The sequence below is a fragment of the Eublepharis macularius genome, chromosome 4, assembly GCF_028583425.1.
Source record: "Eublepharis macularius isolate TG4126 chromosome 4, MPM_Emac_v1.0, whole genome shotgun sequence".
Classification (NCBI taxonomy): domain Eukaryota; kingdom Metazoa; phylum Chordata; class Lepidosauria; order Squamata; family Eublepharidae; genus Eublepharis; species Eublepharis macularius.
In genome coordinates, this window is record NC_072793.1 from 152,304,326 (window position 1) to 152,330,509 (window position 26,184).

The 26,184-nt window shown below is 44.0% G+C and overlaps 1 protein-coding gene across 3 annotated transcripts in view; it reads left to right on the forward strand.

Annotated features, from left to right (window-relative positions):
- Positions 1 to 26,184, forward strand: part of ARIH2 (ariadne RBR E3 ubiquitin protein ligase 2) — a 43,133-nt gene that overhangs the window by 5,368 nt on the left and 11,581 nt on the right. Inside the window, exons 2-6 of one of the 3 annotated variants that reach the window (XM_054976020.1) lie at positions 1,666 to 2,012; positions 14,695 to 14,762; positions 17,491 to 17,554; positions 20,038 to 20,185; positions 21,321 to 21,442. In XM_054976020.1, coding sequence (XP_054831995.1) covers positions 1,764 to 2,012; positions 14,695 to 14,762; positions 17,491 to 17,554; positions 20,038 to 20,185; positions 21,321 to 21,442 — 651 coding nt within the window. In that variant the 5' untranslated portion in view covers positions 1,666 to 1,763. Of the gene's footprint in view, positions 1 to 1,665; positions 2,013 to 3,583; positions 3,656 to 11,664; positions 11,681 to 14,694; positions 14,763 to 17,490; positions 17,555 to 20,037; positions 20,186 to 21,320; positions 21,443 to 26,184 lie in introns of those variants that run through there. The other 2 variants (XM_054976021.1, XM_054976022.1) reach the window with 2 other exon arrangements.

Consider the following 26,184-nt stretch of genomic DNA (forward strand, 5'->3'; position numbering starts at 1 on the left):
GGTAAAAGAAGGTAAGTAGAAGTAAATAAACCGTTAGTAAAAGAAAGGTAACACTGTGATACTGCAGGGTGGCAATTTCAGTAAAATGAATTTTGGAGGAGGAAAGGAGGATCAGTTAATGGTATTAATTGGCTTTATATATAGTCTGCCTTTCTCACTGAGACTCAAGGCAGATTGCACTGTGAAAATTGATGCAAGTCAATAGTACAATAATAAGCAATATAATAAGACTAGGCAGCGATGTTGATGAGTGGTAGGCAGATGACTTGTCATGAATAGAGTTGCATTCCTCCTGTGCGGTGCAGTTTGTCTGCCAAAATTGGTTAGGACACCAACTATTAACACAGCTTGGGGTGTTCCTGCCCTGCTATTGCTATTTGATATGTCAGGGGCAGCTGAACACTCTTCTTCCAGCTATGCCTTGTCCTCAAAAATAAAAACTTAGCCTTCATTTAATGCATTTTGGTATGCTGTAGCTGTCTCTGAAAATTGTTCAGACACCTCAACCAGTTTAAAGTGCCATGGCTAACCTGTTAATTTGATCCGAGGAAGGGGGCTACACTATTTTGAAAGGAGCTGCATTGGTTACTGAATACATTCCAGTACTATTCAGAGTGCTAGTTTAACCATTACAATCCTAGGCAAGCTGAAGGGAATACCTTCTCCCTTTCTACATGTTGAGGAAACTGCTGTATGGATGGGTTTGCCTCCACTGGATGTCTACTGTGTGGCTTACCTGAACTGGAACTTTCTCAATATTGGTATCAATCACTATTACGATCATCAGGGGCCTGTCTTTGAGTGCTCTCATCATCTGAGGCTAGACAGGTAGCATCCCAACAGCAAGACCTCAGTCATGGCACTAAAATTATAGGATTCCTTCTATCCCCCTCAATCGTTGTCTTCTGCCAGTGGGTGCTGGTAGGTAGGTAGGTCGATCGATCGATCTTGCCCAAACAAGTTTGTCTCTTACCTTTGTTAGAAGGAAAATAAAAGCTGACCTTTTTAGAAGGGTCTTTTTCTCTGTATCAGGTAAATGAATTGATACTGAAATGCTGGGCTCTTACAGATGGAGCTTTATGTTTTTCTGCTCCTGTTGGTCTGTAAAAACTTTAAAGTATTTCATATGATGTTCTTAATATTTGGAAGTCACTTCTACAAATTTGTAAGTACAGGTTTTTTAAAAAAGAAAAATAGGACACACACACACACACACACACACACACACACACACACAAATGGAGAACTGGGATGTTGTACCATTTCATTTAAAATGTCTGTGATCCTTTTCACAGAAGAGTATTTTACAGCCCTCTTCCCACTTTTAACTCTTGTGTGGTAAGCTATAGCTTTGTATGGAAAAGTAAAGACTTATCAGTAGACAGTCAATGAGGAGAGGTTTGTAGCTGCACAGTAATTTGAGCATGGATTCTTAAACAATTTAGGAAGTAGGAATAATATGGCTGCTCTTGGCCTCTTATAAAAAGGGGCTCCCGGGCTTCCATGTGTATGAGCATCACAGCTTAATGTTATAAATTGAGAGGGAGTCCTTCCAAATGAAAACTGCAGCTGTTGATGTGCATACACTTTGTGGGCATGAAAATAAACCTGTTCTTTTGTTTTTGTTCCCTTTGTCTCATCTCCCCCCCCCCCCCCCAAATTTAGGAGGCAGAAAAGTCAGATGAAGTCAAAAGAGCGGTAAAGCGTGGTGGAGGAAGAAACAGACATTGCTCTCCTGCTCTGCAGTTTGGCAGAGCATTAAGATGTCCGTGGACATGAACAGCCAGGGTTCTGACAGCAATGAAGAGGACTATGATCCAAACTGTGAGGAGGAGGAAGAAGACGAAGATCCTGGGGACATTGAGGATTATTATGTAGGCGTGGCAAACGATGTGGAGCAGCAGGGAGCTGATGCATTTGATCCTGAGGAGTATCTATTCACTTGCTTGACTTACAAAGAGTCAGAGAGTACCCTGAATGAGCACATGATCAGCTTGGCCTCTACATTAAAGGTGAGCAGCACTGTGCCATTTGGCGAAGGCAAGCCTTTAAGGCTGCAAGATATGAGAAGACAAACGTGAATCGCTCAGTCAGTTATCAGAGCAGTAAGTGACAAAGATTCAGAAGTGTTTTGGATTAGGAGTAGGTTGTATTTCCAGTGTCACTGTAGTGTTCACCTCCACATATTGCAAGCGGGTGTGTATGGTAAGCATATCTTTTTTACAGAGCTGCTCTTTGAATATAAAAGCTCCTTAATATCCATAGGTAAGCAGAATGACCAGGGGTTGTTTTTAGCTTATTCTTCCATTTGCTTACTGTCGTATATGGAATCAGCTTACAGTTAAAAAGGTTACTAGGCCTCAGTTGTACAGGTAACTCAGGTGTAATGTCAAATGGGATTTTTTGGGTGTGACTTCTATGGCTTGGGTTAGTACTTCTTCCTTATAGCTTTTAGTTCTTTCCCATGGGCTTTGATTTCTAGTAGTAGTAGTTGTAGTAATAATAATAATAATAAACATTCAATTTATATACCGCCCTTCTGGTCAACTTAACGCCCACTCAGAGCAGTTTACAAAGTATGTTGTTATTATCCCCACAACAATCACCCTTTGAGTTGGGCGGGGTTGAGAGAGCTCTAGAAGAGCTGTGACTGACCCAAGGTCCCCAGCTGCCTTCACTTGGAGGAGTGGGGAATCAAACCCGGCTCTCCAGATTAGAATCCTGCTGCTCTTAACCACTACACCAAACTCCTTACCTGTAATACTCCTTCTTTGCTTTTTAAAACCTTACCAAAAGGCCCTATAAAATGCAGTATTGTAACTGGAATAAATTATAGTTCTACTGAAAATGCATAATGTGTTTGACAGACTGGTGCATTGCCCAGTGAGCTGAAGTTTCAAATACTTTTTTTTTTCCATTTATTCCCCATGCATCTTTTCATTTATTCCCCATGCATACATCTCTCTCTCTCATATGCACACAAGCTGTTTTCATCCTCCGTTTCCCCTTCCGGGTTAGGACCTATGCAAACCAAATCAGAGGAAGAAGCAGCCACTGGGAATGGAAGAGAGGGGTCGTTCTCTGTGCTTTCTATGCTGTCCTGGGCAATCCCTCTGAACAAACTCCCACTTTTGTCCATGCATGGAGAACTATCTGGGAGCCATACACAAGGCAGAATATGGCCTTATAATAAAGTCATTTAGGAAATTGGCAGCAGGGATAGATAGTTTATGGTCCTAATGGTATCCATTGCTTACATAGACAGGATAACATGTTAAGTTTTCTACTCTGCCCACTTGTGCAGAGCTGAATGTTTTATTGGATTCATGAATGGTTCCATGTAACTTAAAAGCATTTGTAATTCTTAGCATGCGATCGCTATCACGTTGAAGCAGTGTTAGGATCCCCCCCTCCCTGCCACCCTTTATGTCGAGCTCCAGAAATCACAGCCAAAAGGAAGCCCAAGATACTATGCAAATAACTGGATCTATTTTAGTTCACAAAGTGAGTGCTCAGAGACATGTAACAGAAGTTCCAGTTTGACAATTGGATATTATGTTGTGTTTTTTGAGGGGGAATAATCATAGACTTCAAGAGAAACAGATCAGAGCTCCCTGAAACCCTATCATTACCATGACAAATGGCTTGTTTAGAGGTAGGTGCTCTTGCCTCCTGCTGTATGAATGACTAATTGTTCCGGGGCGGGGGGGGCAGGGGGGAGGCAATTTCTGTGTGCAGTGAACTGAAGAAAGCAGTAATCTCCTTTGTTTAATACTGCTTGGGCAGTAGACTTAAATCAAGAAGCCTGTGAGCCCTATTGCTCTAACTTGGAGGAGAGAAACAGAGGTCTTGGAGAAGAGTTCAGTTCTTAAGCTTGTGCCATATTTGGCACTTGTTCCAAGCCACCTGGCATATTCCTAACATGTGGTAGTGACTTGCCATAAGTTTGAAGCCAATAGTGACTATTATAGCTAAGAATGTCATATGCAGAATCAACATCAGTTGCAGTCTTCTGAGGTTTTTATTAATACTTGAAACTTGACTAAATCTCCACCAGGCAAAACTCCTTGTGTCATGTAAACACACTGACCCTGATAAATTCTGTGAAGCTTATCAAGACACTGTTAAGATACACATTCCCATTCTCTGAGTGCACATTTAGTGTCTGTTGTTCTTGGAAATGAAAGTGAAGCCCTAAGTGCTCTGGGGCCGTCTATAAATCCATGGGCACATTCCATTGTAAAGGCCACCGCTTCATTGTGCCTCCTCCTCTCTTAATAGTTGTCTCATTTATTTTGCTCGCCCTAACCATCCCCAGTTTTGGTTTATCTGGCTTTGAGGTCAGTCACTTTTTTTGAGACCTGGCAGATACTGTCCTTCTCAAAGATAGTTTTGACAAGCTGTGTTCATCCTCATTCTTACAGACTAAAAATCTGTGCCACAGAAGAAAAGAGGATGATCATTTCTGGTAAAAATGATGTTGAAAGAAATCTGGTGTGAAGAACTTCAGCAATTCGTACCTGAGAGGATACTATATTATAATATCCTTGTAAAAATTTTCAGTGTGGCTGCACTTGGAATACTATGCTCAGTTCTGGTTCCCTCATTTCAAAAGGATATTACAGAGCTGGAAAAGATGCACGAAAGAGAAATCCAAATAATTAAAGTGTTGGAGCACCTTCTTCTGTGTGAGGAAAGGCTCAAGAGTTTAGGGATTTTCAATTTAGAAAAAAAGATATTTAAGGGTGGACATATCGAGGTTTATAACATTATGCATGGATGGTATGGAGAACACAGATGGACAGTTGAGGGAAATTTCTGCTTCCATAGTGCTAGAACTCAGGTTACCTAGTGACTGTGAAGGGAGACATCCTGTGCCAAATCAACAAATGAGGGTTAAATCTTATTAAGGATTTTGTTGATTTTTTGTAGTTGTTATATATATATTTCAATGTATCTACAGCCACAATTTTAAAAAAACCTGTCATTGGGGTTGATAGCTGTGGCATTCAGCTTGTGGAGTAGGAAACAAACTCCAGTTTGCCCAGGTTCCTGTATTCAGACATCACAATGAACTGGAGCTTGATTCAAGGTTTCCCAGAACTTGAATCTTCAGTTGCATGGGGAGAGATGAGCCCAGCATCAAATTCTTTTTCTGTCTGTCATGGAGAAACCTCTGTTTGGCCATGTCACCTGAAATTCTGGTAATTCTTGCAATATATAGAGAATGTAGGCCAATATTATCCATATGTTACACTTGAGGAGGCTAAAAGAGTGTTTGCATGCCCATGGCTACCCACACCTGCCAAAGATGAGGCTTAAATTAGGGATTTCTTGTTGTTGCCCTTGGTTTCTCATGTAGTAGGTCTGCATGTTAAGTGTCTTGTTCTATACCACTGAATATACATTATTGAACATGCAGGCTAGTGTTGTTTAGGCTGTTTTGGAACAAGATGGATTACATTTGGGGTGTCTCCAAAATTTTTTAGATACCATGCAGGGATGTAGAAATAGCAGACGTTATGCATATGTGTACAAGTGTGTGTTCAAAAAAATAAAGATGCTGCAAATTCTTAACACATTTTGTGTGTGTCTGTGTGTATGGTGTCTAAACTTAGAGGCAGAGGTCTGGGTAGTAGAGGCAGACGAAACTTCTTTTGGCTGTGAAGTCCTTTGTGTCATTGCCATTCTTCCCATACTTGTGTGTGTGGGTGCCGCAACAGGACTACGATCAAAGCAATTCCTTTCCACCCACCCCTTTTTTCTGCCCATGGGCGTCCTGGGGAAAGTTTATCCTTCCTGCTCTAATTGTTCCAATGGCCTGTTAAAGAGAAGGTCTCTTGCAACAGCCAAGTAATATTGGTGTTCTTATGGCCAGTACAGTAATTCTGTATTGAGCCATTTTGATGTGTTTGTTTTTGCAAATGTTGCTCATAGGTTTTTTAATCTTGTGGAAAAGGTGACCACTGGAATCCAGTAAAAGGTCACGGAAACTTTGTTAGTGGTTCTTCAGTGCTAGCAGTTGGTGCTGAGGGTGGGTGGGTTGAAATATTAAAATAGCAACTGAGAATTAAAAGGGGAGGGCTACCTTGCAATTTGGATAACAAAATGTTTGCAAAGGTTATATACTGTAATTATCTGATGTGGCAGCATAACATTTTTTGGTCATACCAAAAATCTGTATGGTGAAGAGAGTTCATAAAGCAGCAAAATATTTCAGAAGCATTCATACAACTATGAATTAGCGTGTAGTGGCAAATATATATAGAGAGAGATTATGCTGTTAGAGTATATTGCTTGATTTCTTGGGTCAGTACAGACAGCCTCTAACTTCCTTGCTGCACTTCAGCTGTATTATTTCTGGTGCTTTTCCTCTGATCTGCTTTAAATGGTGCAAGAAACGCACTGGGGCAGAAGATGGATCTAGGGCTGGCTCGTGGTAGATCTGCTGAAGCTCCCGACTCAGGAACTATAAGAAATCCAGCACTTCTTGGCCTAAATGTAGCTCTTGGAGTAAGTCTAGTCATTTCCTTATATTCTTTCCTGTGAAGTTCTCACCCCTGCAAGGGATGGCCCCTATGGCCAGGACAACCAGTCTAGTTGGCTGCATTTTAGCTACATCTCTCTATTAAGGTCATAAGTAAGAATGAGATATGCATTGCTTTGGTTTAAAATGGTCAACAGGAAGAGATATTCACTTATTCCTCTGCTTTCTCACTGTTAAAATAGACCTGTCATTTGTGTGGCATTTTTAGAGTTTGATGTATAGAAACTCATATGTGAACTTGTACTTGTACAGGTAGATACCACAGTGTATATACCTTGAGTGATGTTGTAGGTAAGTGGTGCCACACTTTGGGAAAGCTATTTTGCAACTGGCTTTGACTGGTGGACCTTGGAACTCTGGAAAACAAGGAAGTAGATCCCTCAGACCTCAAATCTGGCCATGCCTGCTGGCCATGCCTGCTATGTGCATTAGGGACTGAAACCATTAAAAAATTGGGATTCCTCTTCACATTAGTGAAAACATAATGAATGTGGATGTGCACACAAAGCATGCTGATATATTCTATATGTAGCCTCACTTCTGCAATAGGAGGAATTGTATTGAATGTTTAGTAGCTGGCTGTTTAATCATGTAGGTTGCTAAGCCTAGTATCTCATGCTTCCACCAAGGACCTGAAGGCAGCACACATAAATCTGTCCCCGGTTTACCCTCAGGACAACTCTGAGAGGAGGTTATTGGACCAAAGTAACCCACAGAGGTTCGTGGTGGTTTGAACATAGGTCTCCCCAGTACTAGTCTAAGACTCTTTTACACCACACTGTCTCTCTTACATCGATAAAAATTGTGACTGCATGATTACAAGGCTTAAGGTTTTTATGGGAACCCACAGGAAAAAAGCTCTCCCCACTCTGACAGTTAAGGTTAAGATGTGATATGTGACTGGGAGAATTCCCTAATAAATTCTTATGGTCTAGAGCATGAGTGGCTGCTCTGTCTTCTGGGTGCCAGTTTGGGAAGCAGAACAATTTGATCCTCTTGAAGATGGTCAAGCTGTATAATAAATTGCCGTATTCTGGAATAAGGAGTTTACGAGTGTGCAGCAGATGTGCGTAGGTGGTATAAGGTCATCTCTGGGAGAAGATAAAGCAGATGATGAAATGTATGAGTATCCAGAGGGTGGGAAGATATAAAAGTTCCTTGAATCTAAGTGAGAAAGGCAGACTGTAAACGAAGTAAATACCTAAATGTGCTGCTTGGATGGTTCCCTTGAGGAATAGATTGGCAGTGAGCTTTTGCTGCTCTCTTGCCTTCCGCTTATGAAGAAACCACTGAGTAAATATGGTGAGCCCACTGTGGGCTAACTAAAGGTGCTTCAGGAGCCAGACCCACTTGCCTACCTTGAATCTAGACCAAGTCTTGACAAATTTTCTTTGGCTCCAGGAGCGAGCCCAAAAATTCAGGTGCCAGGCTCATTTTTCAGCCTTCAAGGTTTTGTATGTTAATAATATTTTCTCATTATTGCTACCATAAAATCTTCTACTAAGTACTTCTCAGTTTCTCACCATTTTATTCCAGTTATATGACAACAGCATTGTAGTACATAAATAAATATGAAGGGATAACCCTGGTTGTCATCATAATAAAAACCTCGTAATAAAATCATTGCTGAAAATTCTGGGTACTGCAATGAAATTTCCTAGGTGCTTTGGTGACCTGGTTTCTGGGATTTGTCAAGCCGTGATCTAGACAGTTGTTGCTACGTTGAAGATTTAAAAGGATCTGACCTATTTAAAAGAAGTCTCGTCTCTGGAATGTTGTATCAGCTTACATAAAAGTTAAATTAAGTGTCTCATGTGGTAAAGAATTAGAATGTCTCTGGTCTGGTTTGGCGAGACTTAAAGTAGCATTGCCAGAAAAACCTAAACCTCTTCATGGAGAATTCTGTGCATTACGCAATTGTGTTGCTATCTTACAAAGAGTCTTTTTTATGTTGCTTGGTGCCACTCATTTGACCAAGAAATGAGCTCCAAATACAGAAGTCGGTTTAAATTATTTTTCTTTCTGATTTTATGAATTTGTAGGAAGTTAAAAATCTCCTCTCACTGCTCCTTTGCAGGCTCTGTATGGCAGGGGTGGAAGAGCATCACAAAATTGTTGAAACAATTGGTCAACATATTTGGGAGTTTATATTAGTAGTTCTACAGCTGAGCTAGAAAGTGAGTAATGAAGGCTGTGAAATACAGCCCGCAACATTTGAGTTCAACAACCTGTTAATCACCCAGAGAGTGGGGCCAAATTGAAAAGTGTGTGTGTGTGTGTGTGTGCGCGTGCACGCGTGCACACATGCACGCACTCAGGGAGAGGGGTGATAAAACTTCATGTTCAGTCTTCTGCAACTCTGTACTCTACGTATTCTTCAGTCTTAGGGCAATTAATTGCCCTATAGTGGTTCAAGGCCTTCTCCCGTTCTTTTATTTTATGTAAATTTCAGTATGTACTCCTGACAGTGTTGGGCTCATTTTTACTCTATTTGCATTGAATGGGAAACTGAAATTAATATATAGACTAAAACTGACAAAATTATAGTTTCTTAATTTTCTTATTCTTAACTTGCTGTCTTTGCTGCTGTTCTGTTCCTGTATTGCTAGTGGGAAATACTTAAAAGTTGTGGGGTGCTGCTGGCGTTACGATCAGTGTGCAGTCCCCAAAGTTTTGATTTTTCTGTCTCATTTAGGGGGGAGGTGCTTTGATTCTGACATAAGATTAGTAAAATACACTTTTATTTGGGCAAGGGTAAAACAGGAAAAGCCGTTCTGTGTCTTGTGAAGTTTAAACTGATTTTTTAAAATATTGGCATGCAGTTTTTTAACATGGTAATGTCAGTCTGGATATGTTGTCCTTTTGTGATAAGTTTAAGAGAAAAGGGGGGAGGTGACAACTTGATATTTCTTTAGCTTCTTTATTTTACTTCATTTATATCCCACCTTTCTCCCCACTGGGGGCCTGAAGTGGCTTACATAGTTCTCCTCTCCTCCAGTGAATCTTCACTTCCATATATTAGGAATGAACTTTTGGAAATCCTGAAAGCAGAAAAGAACCAGTAGTTTTTCATGCCCCCTTTTAACCATGTATTATTTACTGCTATTGCATTTGAGAGCACCTTTCTTATCTTGAATGGTATTTTTAATGCAAGTGTAATAGTTAAGAGTTTGAGATGTGAACCAGTCAATCCTGTCCTGCTCCAAGTCGCAACCCTGAATTCACCCTCAGTTTCAACTCCCTGGGGCTGTTAAGTCTGTGTCTTACTCCTGAGGAGATAAGCTGTCAACTCACTTTTCCTCACTGGGTGCTTATGGTAAAAAAGAGGATAAATTAAAGATGCCCATTTGGGGCTGCTTCTTGCATACATTTTTTGCACGCATTTCTGAGATAACATATGCAAAGCACTTTAGGGACTTCAGAAAAGTACCCTATGATGCTGGCTGCCTGGTTCAGTATATGTTTCCTTGAAAGAAAAATCCCACTGGCTTGGGTCTAAAGCTCATCAGAGCTTTTATGTCCCCCCTCCCCCTCTGTAGCTCCTTATCTCTTGCCCTGAAAAGTTAGGTGATCCTTGCAAGGCATATGATGCAGGGAGCTGTAGGTGAGTGAGGGGAAAGAAACTTACGACTATAGGCTGGGTAGTCTGTCTCTGCAGTTTGAAGATAGTAATAGACCTCACAAGGTTATTGTAAGGCATATAGAAATGTACTTGAAGGCTTAAAATACACTCCTCAAATGCTTGTTGTTAATTTGCAAAAAAAAACACACACAGTAATATGCCCATAGGGCAAATGGGAAGCCTCTATGCAGAGGCAGCAAACCTCTAAATACCAGTGTCAGGGCCTCGTCTATGCCCTGTTGTTGGTCCTCCAAAGCAACAGTTGTTGCCTACTGTATGAAATGGGATGCTGGACTACATGGACCACTGGTGTGATCCAGCACAACTCCTCGTATGTTGGAGGAGTACCAAAGAGTCCAGTAACACCTTAAAGACTAACCAACTTTATTGTAGTATAAGCGTTCGAGAATCACAGTTCTTGTCATCAGATGCAGTTCTCTTCATCACATGCATCCGACGAAGAGAACTGTGATTCTCAAAAGTTTATGCTACAATAAAGTTGGTTAGTCTTTAAGGTGCTACTGGACTCTTTACTATATAACAAGTTTGTGTGTGTTACCCTCTCTCACCATTTTGAGTCTGGCTGGTCTCATTGGTTACAGAGATTTCAGCAGTGTGTGGGGGAGCGGTTGGATTAATGCTAGTGCACACAGATTAAGTATGAGGAACAAGTTGTTCTAAGGTTTAACCAGAGATCCTCTTTCAGTCCCCAGTCTAATTTAGTACACAGCGAATAAAGTGCCTGACATCTGCTTCCTAGAGCTTGTTGTGCTTCTTAGTCCTGAAATGCACCTTTTCTTCATGAGTGTCTGGGATGGTGAGCATCTGCATACATGTGACCAGACTGGTCCTACACATTCATGGTATAGAAATAGCTGCCACACTGACCGTAACATTCTCTTTCATGACACCACACCTTTAGGTTCTTAAATGTGAGGGTTGCATGAGACATGCAAGGGTGTTGGCAAGTGTTTGGACTTTGCAAATGACTGGATTCCTCTGGAAGACTGGCTGAGACTAAACAGATGCTTTTTCTGAGAACCCAAGTAGGCTGTAGCTGAAAGAAAGAGCGGCTCTATTCCTATACTTTGGAGCTGCTAGGTGCACCTCCTGCCTGCGATGCCAGATACAGTGGAAATGATACTGCAATGGTTCTTGTAGATTTCTGCCTATTCATCTACCAAAGATGAATAGTATTGGATTCAGGGAGAGTAAATTTGGAGGTTAAGAGGATGCATTCAAAGAATTAAAAACTGTATCGGACCTCTTGTACTTTATTACATTGTGACCCCACTGTTTACCTTTTTTAATGCCCATGTATAATCTAGGAAGAGAAGGAGCCCATGTATGTGCTAGGAAGAGGAGGAGCCACTCTCTCCAAACCTGCTTGCACTACAGAAGAATCTTTTCTGCCACTAAGCAACAGCATGGCTTAGAATAGTGACAGTTCTGGCATGCCGCAAAAAGCTTGTGGCTATGTCAGCCTAGCATAACCTGGACATATTTGGCAGGTGAGCAGTTATTGGGTGAGGGGATACCTACTCTCTTAGTTTTGATGACTTTCAAGGGCTCTGTGCCATTTTGCACATAATTTGCAAGTAACCTTTCAGTGCTTTCAATGTGCAGTGAATGCTGGTATATGTGATTGCCAAATGACAGCAGCAAGTGTAAGACTGGAGGACATGACTTCTTTTGGGAGAGAGGCAACAAATCAGTTTCCTGAACAAAAACAGCAGACCTTCTGAAAGCTGTTTGTGTTTTATAGGCCACATTTGGCTCTTTATTTTCCATAGGTGTACTTCTATCACTACAGCTGTTGCAGAATAAGTGTCAGTTTAAAGGCTATGACAGAATTCTGCAGAATATTGCAGAAAGGAAACTTGCTAGATGTGGCCTTTGAACATATAAGACTTCTCCAGAAAGAGATCCAATTATTTTTCTTGTATATAGCTTTGACCTTTCTCGTGTCCTTTTACTATGTTGTAATGCTCCACAAGTCTGCCACATTTCACCATGTTAGATCTTTAAAAAAAAAAATTGTACATCTGCAAATAAATGATCCTAACCTTTGGATTTGGAACCAATGAACAAATGTTGTGTTTGCCAAAACTCTTGTGCAGGCAATTGCACAAGCTGAAACTGCAATTGAATGAAACTGCAATTGAATGGTGTGGAAAGGATAAATGTATATTTTATTAGATCCCAGGGAAGGCTTGGGGCAATGGATCCCTCAAAGATTTCTGTCTGGGACTATTTTACCTTTGTACATGATCTTGAAAAGTCAGGTATAAGCAGTAGGATAGCATGGTCTCTGTATCGCTCTGAATTGACCAAGAGAGTGTCACTTCAAAACCTCAAAATGATCTCTTCTGACTGGGTGTCCCATAAGAACAGTTGTTCTGCCAGAGTTGAATCAAACTACAAAGTCGCTGGGGTACTTTTCTACAAGACTCGGTCTTCTTCCATCCAAGGAGACCACAGGTACTTCCCCGCCCCTGCATTTGTTGCATTCCTCCAGTTCTTCCTTTCTCCAGGTAACAAAAAGTATGTGTGGAAACATAAGTGTGACTCTTTTTTTAACCTGTTAGTAGATGTAGCATAGAGTAGAATGAACCCTTGCTGTGTTCTGTACTCCCGCTGGGCCTAATGAGAGGAAAGAAGAGCCAGTTTGGTATAGTGGTTAAGAGTGCTGGTACTGTAATCTGGGGGACTGGATTTGATTCCCCACTCCTCCACTTGAAACCAGCTGGGTGACCTTGGGTAAGTCACAGCTTCCCGGAGCTCTCTCAGCCCTCACAGGGTGGGTGTTGTGGGGATAATAACATAATTTGTAAACCACTCTGAGTGGGTGTTAAGTTGCCCTGAAGAGCGGTATATAAATCGAATGTTGTTGTTGTCGTCGTTATAAGATATCAAATATTGGAATGAAGGTCACCCAGCCCATCTTGCACCAGAGCCCAGACTGATTCTAGCTTGCAGTACTTTCTTGCTAATCAATTTCACAGTCATCTGCCTACTATGAGAACAGCTAATGCCCAAGTCTGTGCTTTCTTTGCACTCTGCAGTCAGCGGGATGTGAAACCTTTTGTATCAGTCTCGTGGTGCCCCAAACACTTAAATCACTTACTATTGACTGCTTAATGCTTTTTTGGCTGTAATGTCATTTAGAGCAAAGGAATCTCCAACAGGGCTGTTATTTGTGCCAAGGGCATCAGAAATGCTGTACACTGAGCAAATGGTGTAAATTAGTTCAGTTGACATTGTTGTAAATTCTGGAGGGAGAACTGTTCAATAAGATTATTAAAAAATCCCAGAATGCTGTTTGTTTGTTTCATAGAGGGATGGAAGAAGGCAGAGAGACATTGTAGTGAGCATTGGAGATGTTTGTCCTTTCAGGTCTACCCTTGACAACCCTTGAAAGCCAGTGGAAAGTAATGTTTCAATTTTGTAAGCTATCTTGAGTCTCAGTAAGAAAGTTGGACTATAAATGAAGTAAGTAAATAAATGGAACTGAGGCTCTTTGGAGCACCAGAGTACTGCTTGGAATGCAGAAGGTCCCAGGTTCAATCCCTGACATTTCCAGCTAAAAAGGTTCAGGTACGTGGTGTGAAAGACCTGAGTGCCTGGAGAGCTGCTACCAGTCTGAGTAGACAGTACTGATCTCGATGAACTAAAGGTCTGTTTCAGAATAAGGCATTTTCATGTCTGTTCATTTGCATGGTGACTTGCTTATGTTCCTTTTGGGGAGGGGCTGCAGCTCAGCAGTGGAGCATTTCTTTGGCCTACAGAAGATACCTGGTTAAATTTTGTCATCTCCATTTAAAGGATCTGGCAGTAGGTAATGTGAAGGACCTTTACCTGAGACCCTGAAGAGCCGCTGCCAGTCTGAGTAGATGATACTAACCTTGATGGACCCATGGTCTGATTCAGCGTAAGGCAGCTTCATATGCTCACATCTTGTGTTTACTTATGGGTGCAAGTAGCCCCTGTCTAGAGTATAGCAAATACATTCTTCTACAGTGGATTTGGCCAGATTGAGGAAGCGTGTTAAAATTGGAACTATAAAAAGCAGGAGTTTCTTGTTGCTCATATTTATGATTGCATTCTGGTGCCTTCCCCTGTGTGTGCGTCTGTGTGTGGAACTGCTTTACTTTTCTGCTAACCCTGTCCCTCACTGCTTATTTTAAATCTCAGTTATGGTCAATGCCTCTTTTGACTAGCTGTGCCTTTTCTCAGCCTTGGGTTTCTTTGTTGTGCTAGATTTAGGAGGCTGAAGTGAAGAACGCACAACTCCAGCTACTTGAAATGTTTTATGGTCACATTAATGGCCTCTGTCCATGAAAATCTTTAATAGCATGGTTGGTTAATGGGGAAATTATTGATAGAGAGAATCAATGTCTTAAGGATTTATTTTACCAGTGTGAAAGTACAAATTAACTTATGTGGGGAGGGTGATATGGACCTACATCTCTCAGATTTTTTTTTAAAAATGTGCTCATTTGTCTATTTTTCCACCCTTCTCTAGGTATCTCATGCAGTTGCTAAGCTTGTATTAGTTAGCTACCACTGGCAAATCTCAGAGATTTTGGAAAGGTAAGCATATGTTTGGATCCTTTCCAGTGTGGTTTCAGGCCTGGTTATGGGACTGAAGCAGCCTCAGATGCCCTAGTATAATAAATAAAATCTAAGAAATAAATAGTGGATGACCTGCCCCGGGAGATGGACAGAGAAGTGTGACTCTGTTGGTTCTCTTAGACCTGTATCGTTCATGACTGCCTTTCTAGGCTGAGACTGGAAGATACCATTTTGCAGTGATTCCGGTCCTACGTGGAGGGTAGGTTTCAGAAGGTGGCATTGGGGAACTGCTGCTGTGCTTTTTGGCCAGTGGTGTCCTGCAAGGCTCCATCTTGTCCTCTGTGCACTTTGACATCTACATGAACCCACTCGGTGAGGTCATCTGGAAATTTGGGCTGGGTTGTCACCAATATGCGAATGACACTCATCTCCATCTTGTACATTCTGCCAATCCCAGGAAGGCTGTAGAAACCCTGAAGTGGTGCCTGGAGGCAGTTTTGGAGTAGATGTAGGCTAATAATCTGAAGCTTAATCCTGACAAGATTTAAGTGCTACTGGAGAACAGAAGATCTGACTCAGGATTTAAAATGTCACCCATTCTGGATGGGGTTACACTCCCCTTGAAGGAACAAGTCTGGGGGTACTCTTGGACCCAGGCCTACTACTGGACAAGCAGGTTGCAGCTGCAGCAAAGAGTGCTTTATTAACTGACTGGCCAGCTGCAGTCTTTCCTGGACAAAAAAGATCTGACCATTGTGGTACATGCTGTGGTTACATCAACATTAGATTACTGTAGTGGGCTCAACGTGGGGGTTGCCCTTGAAAAGTGTTTGGAAACGAGCTCGTACAAAGTGTTGCAGCCACGATGTTGACTGGAGTGTGTCGTAGGAACGTTATTGGCCCATTTACACTGGTTTTGAGGCACAATTCGGGTTTATGGCTTGGGACCAACATCCCTGAAGGACTGCCTAATCCCATATGAGCCTACCTGACCACTGAAGTTAACTTCCAAGACCTTGCTTTGGGTGCCCGTGCTTTCTGAGATGAGGCTGGTGGCAACCCAGGAAAGAGGCTTTTTGGTCATAGCACCCAAACTGTGGAACTGTCTCCCAGGGAGACTCGTCTGTCTCCTTCTGTTGCCATCTTCTGCCAGTGGGTGAAGACCCTTTTTTTCCATTTAGCATTCCTTCAGTGATCCCTCCTTGCCCTATGTTTTCATTGTTGTTTTTATAGTTTTGGAACGTGTATTTTAGCTGTTGTTTCAATTGTTTTAATGATGTGTGTTTTAAAATTTAATTTTATTTGGAGGGGTTAATTGGTTTTAAAATGTGGTTTTATTATGTCTGTTTTTAATCTGTTAGCAGCCTTTGTGGCTGTGATGATTCAGACGTGGGTCTAAATTTATAAATAAATCAATGCAAATTTACCTTTAACAGAGGCATCTGTAGACTATTACATGTTGCACTGTTGGAAGTGTGGGAAAAGTATGTCCCTTTTCTCAAGCCTAAACTAGGCGTGTGCTGTAAATAACCTCTTGCTTGGACACATGCAGCAAGCAAAAACTGCACCCAAGGTGATATTGGTTCTTTTTTAGAATTGCAAATGATTTCAATAGGCATGTTTGTACAGGGAAGCTAGTAAAAAGCTTTGCAAGCTGGTAACTTTAGTGAATCTCATGTTAATTCAGTAAGAATTAAAATGATTGGCATAGGTGCAATTGATCAAGACATTTGGTGAGTGACTGACAATACTGCACACTGCTGCTGGTTATTTTCCCCTATATCCTAGAGGAGTAGTTATCCTTTTCTGTGAACCCCTTGGCCCAGTCAGACGTAGTGGCTAAATCAGTTCAGTTGTTGGGGCTGCCCCTCTGGCTCCTGCACCCTCTGCTCCTCATCTCCCACTTCTCCTTTTGTGTTCCATTTCTCTCCCTAAATTCCTCTTTGTGGCAAACTACAGTTCATCATGATGTTCAAAAGGGCCAACCAGAACTGGAAAATCAGTTCAAACTATCCCCCCCCCCAAATTCTGCTTTGGAGGCTTGGTTCAGATGCAGTGATGACCTGTGGGTTGACAATAGCTAAATGAACTGACAGGCAGGGAGATCTTCAGGATCAGTCACTCCATTCTCCTTATACATTTATTGTATTTAATTTGGTAAATGATAGTTTGTCCTGAACATAGAACATAGAATTTACTAATTTGTGGCAACGTGCAAAGAAAGGAGGAGGGGGATCCCAAAAGACTTCCCCCCAAACCATTTGGTCTTGTAGCAGCACACCATTGTTTAAGTCTAAACCAAGTCCAAGATTTTTGCTAACTAAGGTTTGTCTGATATATTAGGGTGGTGGTGGCTGCAAACCCGGGCATCAGCTAGAGGACAAGGGGAGGGGCAGGCAGCAGTGTCTGTGGCCCCGAGAGTTGAGCTTGGTTTGGTTGTCGCATCTTAATCTGGCTAATCGTTTTGTGAAACTGGTGTGTGCTTGAGAGTAAGTCTAGAAAGCAGGACAATGTTCCTGATCCACAACAGATTACAAATATGAAGGTTTGCTGTGAGGCTTGGGCCAGAAAAGGAATTTTTCTCAGACACATTCCACTTACAACGTGGGCATATAACAGTGAAACTGAGTAAGATTGTGATCAGCATGATGCTTCCCGTGAAAATCTGGAGTTGCATTTTGATTTCATAAATTGTCCCATCATGGTTCCCGCTTTATTGACCTAGAATTTTTTTTCTGGTTTTTAGGCACAAATCTAATTCTGCCCAGTTGCTAGTGGAAGCACGAGTTCAGCCTGCCTCATCCAAACACGTAAGTAACTGGCTATTGTGGTGCATTTGGTACTTAACTAAACAAGTAGTTTTATCTGAAGACCAATCCATTTGCCTCATGGTCAGCTTTCTGCTGATTTCTAATCCATGCCACATCTGTGTACAAGAGCATTTTTCTCCTGGACACTCAGCCAGACCTTTTGAATTAATTTGGATCTTTTGGGGCTTGATGTCTGAGATTTTGACTGAACGTAAGCCTTCAGAGAGATCAAGCAAATACCTTTGTCACTTCTCTGAAACAGCAGCTAATTTTACTGGCATGGTAGCCTGGATTTAAATACACTTGCTGTTGAACATTTAATAGTTTGATCTCTGGCCTTGTGACAACTTTTGAAAGTAATTACTCTGAGCTGTGGATTTGTTAGAGAATGGCTTATTAAGCCAACATGTCTGAAAATAGGTAGTTTTTTCCCCCATGGAGGCAAAGCCTCCACTCCAATCGCCAGCAGCCATCTTGTCAATGAAAAGTCTCAAACAGCCTATCCTACACCTGCCTCTTCCTGTAGCCTCTGAACTGGCAGCTCAGTTTTCTGTAGAGGTTTCCTTTCTCTTTGCATCCTGCAATTTTCAGTATGAAATATTGCTTATAATCTCCAGCAAGTAACTTAGATGTATTGACTGCATTCTGATGTCATGAACAAATATTGGTTTGTGATGAGAAATAGCCAGGGAGTTTTCTGTTTGTGCACTCCCTCTCCTTTTTTCCACTCCTTGCACACAGTTGAAAAACTGTAGGCTCTCTGGCTCTAACCACAGTTTATCGTTATGTCCAAATCAGCTGAAATGACAAATAACAGTTTGTTCTCTCTTAGAAAACCTGAGGTGTAGACAAGAGAATAAATTGCAGTTTGTTGTTTTGCCCATTCAGATGTCACGGAAAACTGCATAAAACCAGGAAGTCCTCAATTTTCCAGCCATGTGCAGGGATAGGAGGAAAGCATGCATGAGTTGAACTGGCAGTTGAACATGGCTCTATTGATGGCCATGAGCATAGTTAGTTTTAAGAGGGAATTGGAAAGATTCATGGCCTCTGTGTATGGACATTTCCTTTAGCTATGGTGGCTAAAGGAAAATTCCATATACAGAGGCAGCAAACTTCTGAGTACCAGTGCTTGGAGGCACCACTAAGGAAGGCATTGGCTTCTGTGCCCTGCTTGGCCCTCCAGGGCAACTGGTTAGCACTCTGTGCTGGACTAGATGGGCCATTGATCTCATCCAGCAGGCTGCTGTTATTTTAGGACTTTCTGCCTGTTCTCATCAGGAACAAACCAAGTTTTGTTCATGACATTGGGATGCAGCCACTATTTTGAGACCTCTTTCACAAAATGTGGATCACTTCCTCACATCCAGATTAACTGGGTAGCCTTTTAGTAACTGTTGCAAAAGTCTAGTTTCTTTTTGCCATTCTGCAAACCTCACAAACCAAAAATCTTGTCACCTGTGAAAGCAGTTTGTCGTTATGCATTTGTCAGTAGCTAGATTTGGGTCCAGTGGCACCCTGGAGACGAATGTCTCTGAAGAAAGGAGCTCTGACTTTGAAAATCGTGTCGGTCTCTAGAGTGTCACTGGACCCAAATCCTGCTGTTCTACTGCAGACCAACATGGCTACCCACCTAAACTACTTGTACTGGTGTCACAGCAGATCACGGAAAGGTCCCATATAACTTTACTGTGCAAGTTATGAAGAAAAGTCTAGCAGTACGTTAAAATAGCAGCAGCTCTTGAATGCAGAAGCCTTTGTATCTGTTGCCACTTTAAAAAATGGTGAATGCTGTTCCCTGGCAGTACATACACAGTAAGGTGGAGCTGGACTAAATGGATGTGTACAGCCTTAACGGGTGTCATGGGTGTTAATTTTAAGATGCAGGATTGCAGCTAAAACATAAGGTAACAAAAAGTGTGTGTGGAAACATTATTTATTTATTCAATTTATATAGCGCCTCTCCACATAGTGTGACTAGTTGCTAATAAACATTTTTGGTCAGTTCATATCATGGATTGGAGGATTGGGAATGAGCCATGTACTGTCCCCCTCCTTGCAGAGTACATCTGCATGAGCAAACTATGGTTTGTGTTTGCTCTCTGAACCAATGGGCAAATGCAGACCATAACTTGCTGGCTTAGGTATAACTTTCTGTGTTAAGTTTGCTTGAATTTCTGAGATAAGTAGATCAAGATGGGTAGCTGTGTTAGTCTGTCTGTAGCAGTGGAAAAGAGCAAGAGTCCAGTAGCACCTATAAGACTAACAAAATTTGTGGTAGGGGATGATCTTTCGTGAGCTGTGGCTCCCCCCCCCCCAATAATTTTGCTACTGGACTCTTGCTCAGATATGTAGTTACAACTGTTCCAGACCTTTCCCCACAAAATCACTGAGCAAAATAATGATAGCATTAGAAGTGTTGCTGGGATTCATTTTATTCTTGTTGGTAACCTTTGATTCCTGCCCCGCCCCCATCCTCTCAGGCCATGGTACATTCCTCCCAGCACTGTGCAGTATGTATGCAGTTTGTCCGGAAGGAGAACTTGTTGTCTCTGGCTTGTCAGCACCAGTTCTGCCGCAGCTGTTGGGAGCAGCACTGTACAGTACTCGTCAAAGATGGAGTTGGAGTTGGTGAGTTTAGTACAAAGGAGCGCATTGGGGCCTTTGGGGTGAACTGATCCCCTTCCTGATTCTCCTTCCCACGCACTGAAAACCTAGCCAATCTCAAACCCTTAACATTGAAAAATGATTTATTTATTTATTTTTGGTCCGCCTTTCTCGCTGAGACCCAAGGCAGATTACATAGTCAGTACCAAGGGCATTTCCATACGGTATCAATGACATTTGTCAAGGACATTTCCATAAACAATGTCATAGGATTTTACAAAGACATAACATTAGCAAGGATCCAATAGAGATTTGAAGAACTGCTGAAACAGAACATAATCAATTCTAGGACTGACATTAGAAAACATGAAGCACAGGTGATATATAAGAGTACATATTCAAAGCAAAAGATAATATGCAAGGCAACATAGTGAAGTCTGTGGTCCCTAACTCATTAGCGACGCATCTGAGACCCCTTCCCTACAATACAGTCCTCCTATCTGAGTAAAAAGACTTTTTGAATAATTTGGTTTTGCATCATTTGCGGAAAGCCAGGAGAGTGGGGGCTCTCCTGACCTTCTCAGGCAGAGGCCGTTCCACAGGATAGAGGCCACCACAGAGGAAGCCCATGTGTGGGCTGTTGTTGATTTTGCCCATGCACAGGCTGGAAGTTTCCTGGCAGAGGCTCATATTTTGATGGTCCAGGCAAGGTCGGGGGGGGGGGGGGGTTCCAACAGAAGTTTGTTTCTCAAGTTTCCCTCACTGCGTTGAATGTTTCGTAAATCCACAGTAAAGCAACTGTTCTACATTTATGTTTCAAGCGGTTCTGTAAATTATGGAGGGTTATGTGACTGGAGCTAGTCCAATGCAGCCCTCTCTGTAGCCTACTAACTCTCTTTTGCAGATTTATTGCCATTCTTCCATAGGATAAACTAGCCCCTTGCCCTCTCTTCAGTTCACTTTGCTTAAAGCTAATAATGTTTTTTGCTAGTAGAAAGCATCTGATGATAGGTGTCCAGGCCTAGCTTTCACAAAATTCTGCTAAATTGCATGTTGGGAATTTAACTCTCTTTTGGAACTACTATACACCTCTGTTTTGCACTAGTAATGTTGGTAATGACTTCACTTGTAGCAGCTTTTCTGGGTTTCATTTTAACAGGCATCTCCTGCATGGCTCAGGACTGTCTGCTTCGGACGCCAGAAGATTTTGTGTTTCCACTGCTACCTAGCGAGGAGCTGAAAGACAAATATAGACGCTACCTCTTCAGGGATTACATTGAGGTACTGCTTGTTTATATATCATGTGTTCTATGCCAAGTAAATGAAATCATGTGGGTTCTCCCTCTGAGGCGGAGGACATCTTGGGTTGTTTCCTTTTGCCCAATCAGGGAGGCAGGAAGTCAAAAAAATAGCTCTTCCTCTTCCTCTTGGAGCCTAGGAACGCCCCCTTGTTCCAGTTCTTTCCTGCCTCCAGGGAGAGCAGTTGTGGCTACAGTTTTCTCTGTCAGCCCACAGTCCTGTCTTTTTTGTCTTCTTTGTCCTAGCTCTAGTTTTTTTCCTTCCCTCTTCCTCTCTTATTCTTCTCTACTCTACCTTTCTTATCTCTATCCCTCCCCCCCCTCTTCAACTCTTTTTTTTCTCTGGGCCCAAGTCTATCAAGACGATGGAGTCCAGGGACTCCGAAGATAGCTTTATGGAGGGTGAGGAGGGAAGCTCACCAACGGCCGCATCGGCGGCAGAATCGGCTGCTGTACCCGGTACCGTCTTGCCGCCCAGGCTTGAACGGCATCCCGGCACCTTTCCGGCTGCAAAGCCGCGTACTTCTTCAAAAAAATTGCGACGCAAGCAGAAGGACTCCCAGGCATCAGGGCCAGTCGAGCAGGCCACCAGCAGCCCGTTAGATGCAGCCGCGGTTTTGGCGGGAAACCAAGATGGCGCCCGCGCCGATTCCCGCGCGGCTCCCAGTGCCGCGGTCGCCAACCTCCAGCCGGGAGAGTGCCCTGCAGGCCCTTCTACAGTGACGTGGCCTCCGCAGTCGATCGGCACCGGAGCCCATGGGACGGGTAATGTACAGGGCGACCTCGGTTCCCTCCTGAGAGGCGAGTTCATGTCCTTCCTACAGACCATGCGGGAAGAGATTTTTCATTGGTGCCAGCCCCCTCCCGAGGCAACAAGCCAGTCTTCCTCCCTGCCTCCTTCCCCCCCCAGTAAAGTGCGGCGTACATCCTGCCAGTGGCCTACCAAGGCAGCCCAAAAAGCACACCCAATCCCGGCCAGAGATGGGGATATTGTTGTGGGGGGGGAGCCTACTCTGATAGCGAGGAGGGTGAAGAAAGGGAGTTCCTTTCAGAAGAAGAGGAGGAGGAAGAAGTCATTATGCCTGACCAGTCAAACAGGCTGTTTAAATCAGAGGACTATCCATACCTTCTGAGTAAGGCTCTGGCTGCCCTAGAGCTTCAGGAGAAACAAGGAGGGGAAGAGGCATCTAGTGGTACCAGTAGGGGTTCTTCAAGACCCAGAGGGTGTAAAGAATTTTTCCCAAGGGGTGATACCCAGGAGAAGGTCTTCCCTTTTCCGGAATATTTTGAAAGACAATTAAAAGCAGAATGGGTCTCCCCTGCCTCTAGCAAACAATGCTCAAGCGCTCTTAAAAAACTGTATGCATTACCTTCTTATGCATCTGAGCTTTTACAGGTTCCTCGAATTGATGCCCCGGTGGCGGCGCTTCAGTCACCTGGGCTGTTGTCGGAAGATGGCCAAGGCTCAGTCAGAGACAATCTGGATAGGAAGGCGGAAGCGGCACTCAAGAGAGCGCATGAAGCAGCAGCCATGGCGATTAGAGCATCTTCCACCGCGTCCATCGTGTCCCGGGCGGCGGTAGTCTGGCTGCGCAAGTTAATCCAGCTGCTACCTGAAAATCAAAAGCGTCTGTTAGAAGGGGCTAGTAGAGTCTTAAAAGCAACCACCTTCACGGCAGATGCTACTCTGGATGCTCTCACCTTCTCGTCCAGAGCCATTGCCTCTGCGGCAGTGGCTAGAAGGCTTCTCTGGTTGCGCGCATGGCCAGCTGACATCAGATCCAAATTTATCCTGATGGCGTACCCCTTCCAGGGGGATAAACTGTTTGGAGATGCCCTGGAAAAGGTTCTCATCGAGACCAAAGACAAGAAAAAAGCCTTACCCAAGTCGGTGAGACGGTATGACAAACGACCCTTCAATAACCAGTCCTTTCGTACACACCATTCCTTGGCGAGACCACGTCCAGATACCAAACGGTCCTCCTGGAGTGCCAACAAACAATCGTTCAAGAGAGCTAACTTCGGTTTCAGGTCTAACAGACAACACCAACAACGAGGGGAAAGGCAGGACTTCGACTCCAAAACTCAGAAGTCCTGACTCACGGCCGCTTCCGGTGGGGGGAAGACTACAGTTCTTTCTCCAATCCTGGGTGGACTCAAAGGCGGATGCCTGGACACTGGAAGTAATCTCAAAGGGTTACTCCATAGAGTTCAAGTCGCACCCACCGGATCGCTTTCTGTCATCCCCCCTACGCCGAAACCCTCAAAGGAGATCCATCACCTTAAACGCGGTACAACATCTCCTGAACATCCAAGCAGTCGAACCTGTACCTCGTCAAGAGCAAGGCTCCGGTGTTTACTCCCTATTCTTCACCGTGCCAAAAAGAAACGGAGACTGGAGGGCCATTTTGGACTTAAAGTTCGTAAACCGTTTCATAAAGCTGAGGCACTTTCGCATGGAGACTCTAAGATCTATCGCGGAGTCACTACGACCCAAAGAATTCCTCACCTCCATAGACCTCACAGAGGCATACTTACACATTCCGGTTCATCAGGCCCATCGCAGATTCCTGAGGTTTCATGTGAATGGTCTCCACCTTCAGTTCAAAGCCCTCCCATTCGGACTTGCCACAGCTCCCAGGTTGTTTTCCAAGATCCTGATCAACCCCATCGTTCGACTGCGGGAGAGGGGGATTCATATCCATCCCTACTTAGACGACCTGCTACTCAGAGCAAGCTCCAGGGAAAAGGTGGCGGCCGACACACAGACCACTGTTCTCTTCCTGCAAGCGCACGGTTTCTTGATCAACTTATCAAAATGTTTTCTTCAGCCTTCTCAAAGACTGCTTCATCTAGGAATGTTGGTCGACACCAGGAAGGGTCGTTTTTACCTACCACCGGAGAAGATCCAGAAAACCAAGGAGATGACCGCTCTGGTGCTGAGCCGCAGCTCCGTTTCTCTGATGTCGCTCTCCAAGCTGATGGGAACCCTCGTAGCGAACTGCGAGGCCCTGGACTGGGGCCGTCTGCACACACGGGAACTCGTGTCCTTCCTCAGACCGTTCCAATCTCTTATTGCACTAAGATGCGATCGACAACTCACAGTGCCCTTGAAGGTCAAGTCCAGCCTCAGATGGTGGACCTCAGCACCCAACCTGCGGCGGGGGAAGTCGTTCCTCAATCCTCCCAGGCTGCAACTATTCACCGATGCCAGTCTCACCGGCTGGGGGGCAGTTCTGGAAAACCGACCTGCTCAGGGTACGTGGTCTCCGGAAGAGACTGTCCTGCCAATCAATCTCCTGGAAGTCAGAGCCATTCGCCTTGCTCTCGCTTTCTTCAGCCAAGACCTCGTCGGCAAGGATGTTCTGGTACGGACCGACAACGTCTCAGCCAAGGCATATATCAACCATCAGGGGGGCACTCGGTCCCCCAAGCTGCACAGAGAGGCCATGAAGATCTTACACTGGGCGGAAGCCAATCTCCTCTCTCTGCAAGCCGAACACATCAGGGGCGTGACCAACATTCAAGCGGACTGGCTCAGCAGGCAGTCCATCCACCCAGGAGAGTGGGCACTCAAGAAGGAGGTTTTCCATATGATTGCGGAACGTTTCGGGACACCGATCATGGACCTGTTTGCCACTCCTGCGAACTGTCAAGTTCCGAGGTTTCTCTCCAGGTTCCTGTTACCCCCAGGCAGAAGGGATAGACGCTCTCTCTACTCGGTGGCCCAACGGGCTACTGTACGCCTTTCCACCGATCCCGGTTCTTCCCAAACTTCTACGGCGGATAGCGGAACGTCAAGCGGAGGTAATCCTAGTGGCTCCATGGTGGCCTCGGAGACCCTGGTTCTCCACGATACAGGCACTGACGATTTCCCCTCCGATGCAGCTACCAACGATACCAGATCTTCTGCATCAGGGCCCGGTGTGGCATCCCCATCCAGAATGGATGTGTCTGACCGCGTGGAGATTGAGAGGCAGTACCTTACCAGATTGAGGTACCCTCCGCAGGTGATCCTTACCCTCCTGGCGTCTAGGAAGAAATCAACTATTAGGCTATATAACACCACCTGGAAGGCCTTCGCTCGCTGGGCTAGGAGGAAGAAGGTTAATCCTCTGCGCCCGTCCATCGTTATGATTCTGGACTTTCTCCAGCAGGGCCTGGAAGCTGGACTCAAGCCGGCCACTCTCCGCAAGCAGGTAGCGGCTCTGTCTTCGGTCTTTCCTGTCCTGGAAGGTTGTCGACTCTCCCGGCATCCTCACATCCAACGCTTCCTCAGGGGTGCGACCTTGCTAAGCCCCCCAGTTGTTCATCGTTTCCCTACTTGGAGGCTTCACGTTGTCTTATCGGCCTTAACCAGGCCCCCGTTTGAACCTCTCCATTCAATTTCCTTGAGATGGCTAACCATCAAGACTATTTTCCTGGTAGCTGTCACGTCAGCGAGGCGGATCTCGGAACTGGGGGCTCTGTCAATCAAGCCCAACCTGTGCATTTTTCACCGGGATAAAGTGGTTCTCAGGACTGACCCCACCTTTGTTCCCAAATCCTGTTCCAGATTCCATAGGGCTCAGGAGATCAATCTGCCATCCTTCTGCCCTAACCCTTCTCATCCTAAGGAAAGGGACTGGCATACCCTCGACGTTCGTAGAGTCCTCAAGTCGTACCTATCTAGGACTGAATCTATCAGGTGTTCCGACTCGCTCTTCATCAATATTTCTCCTCCCA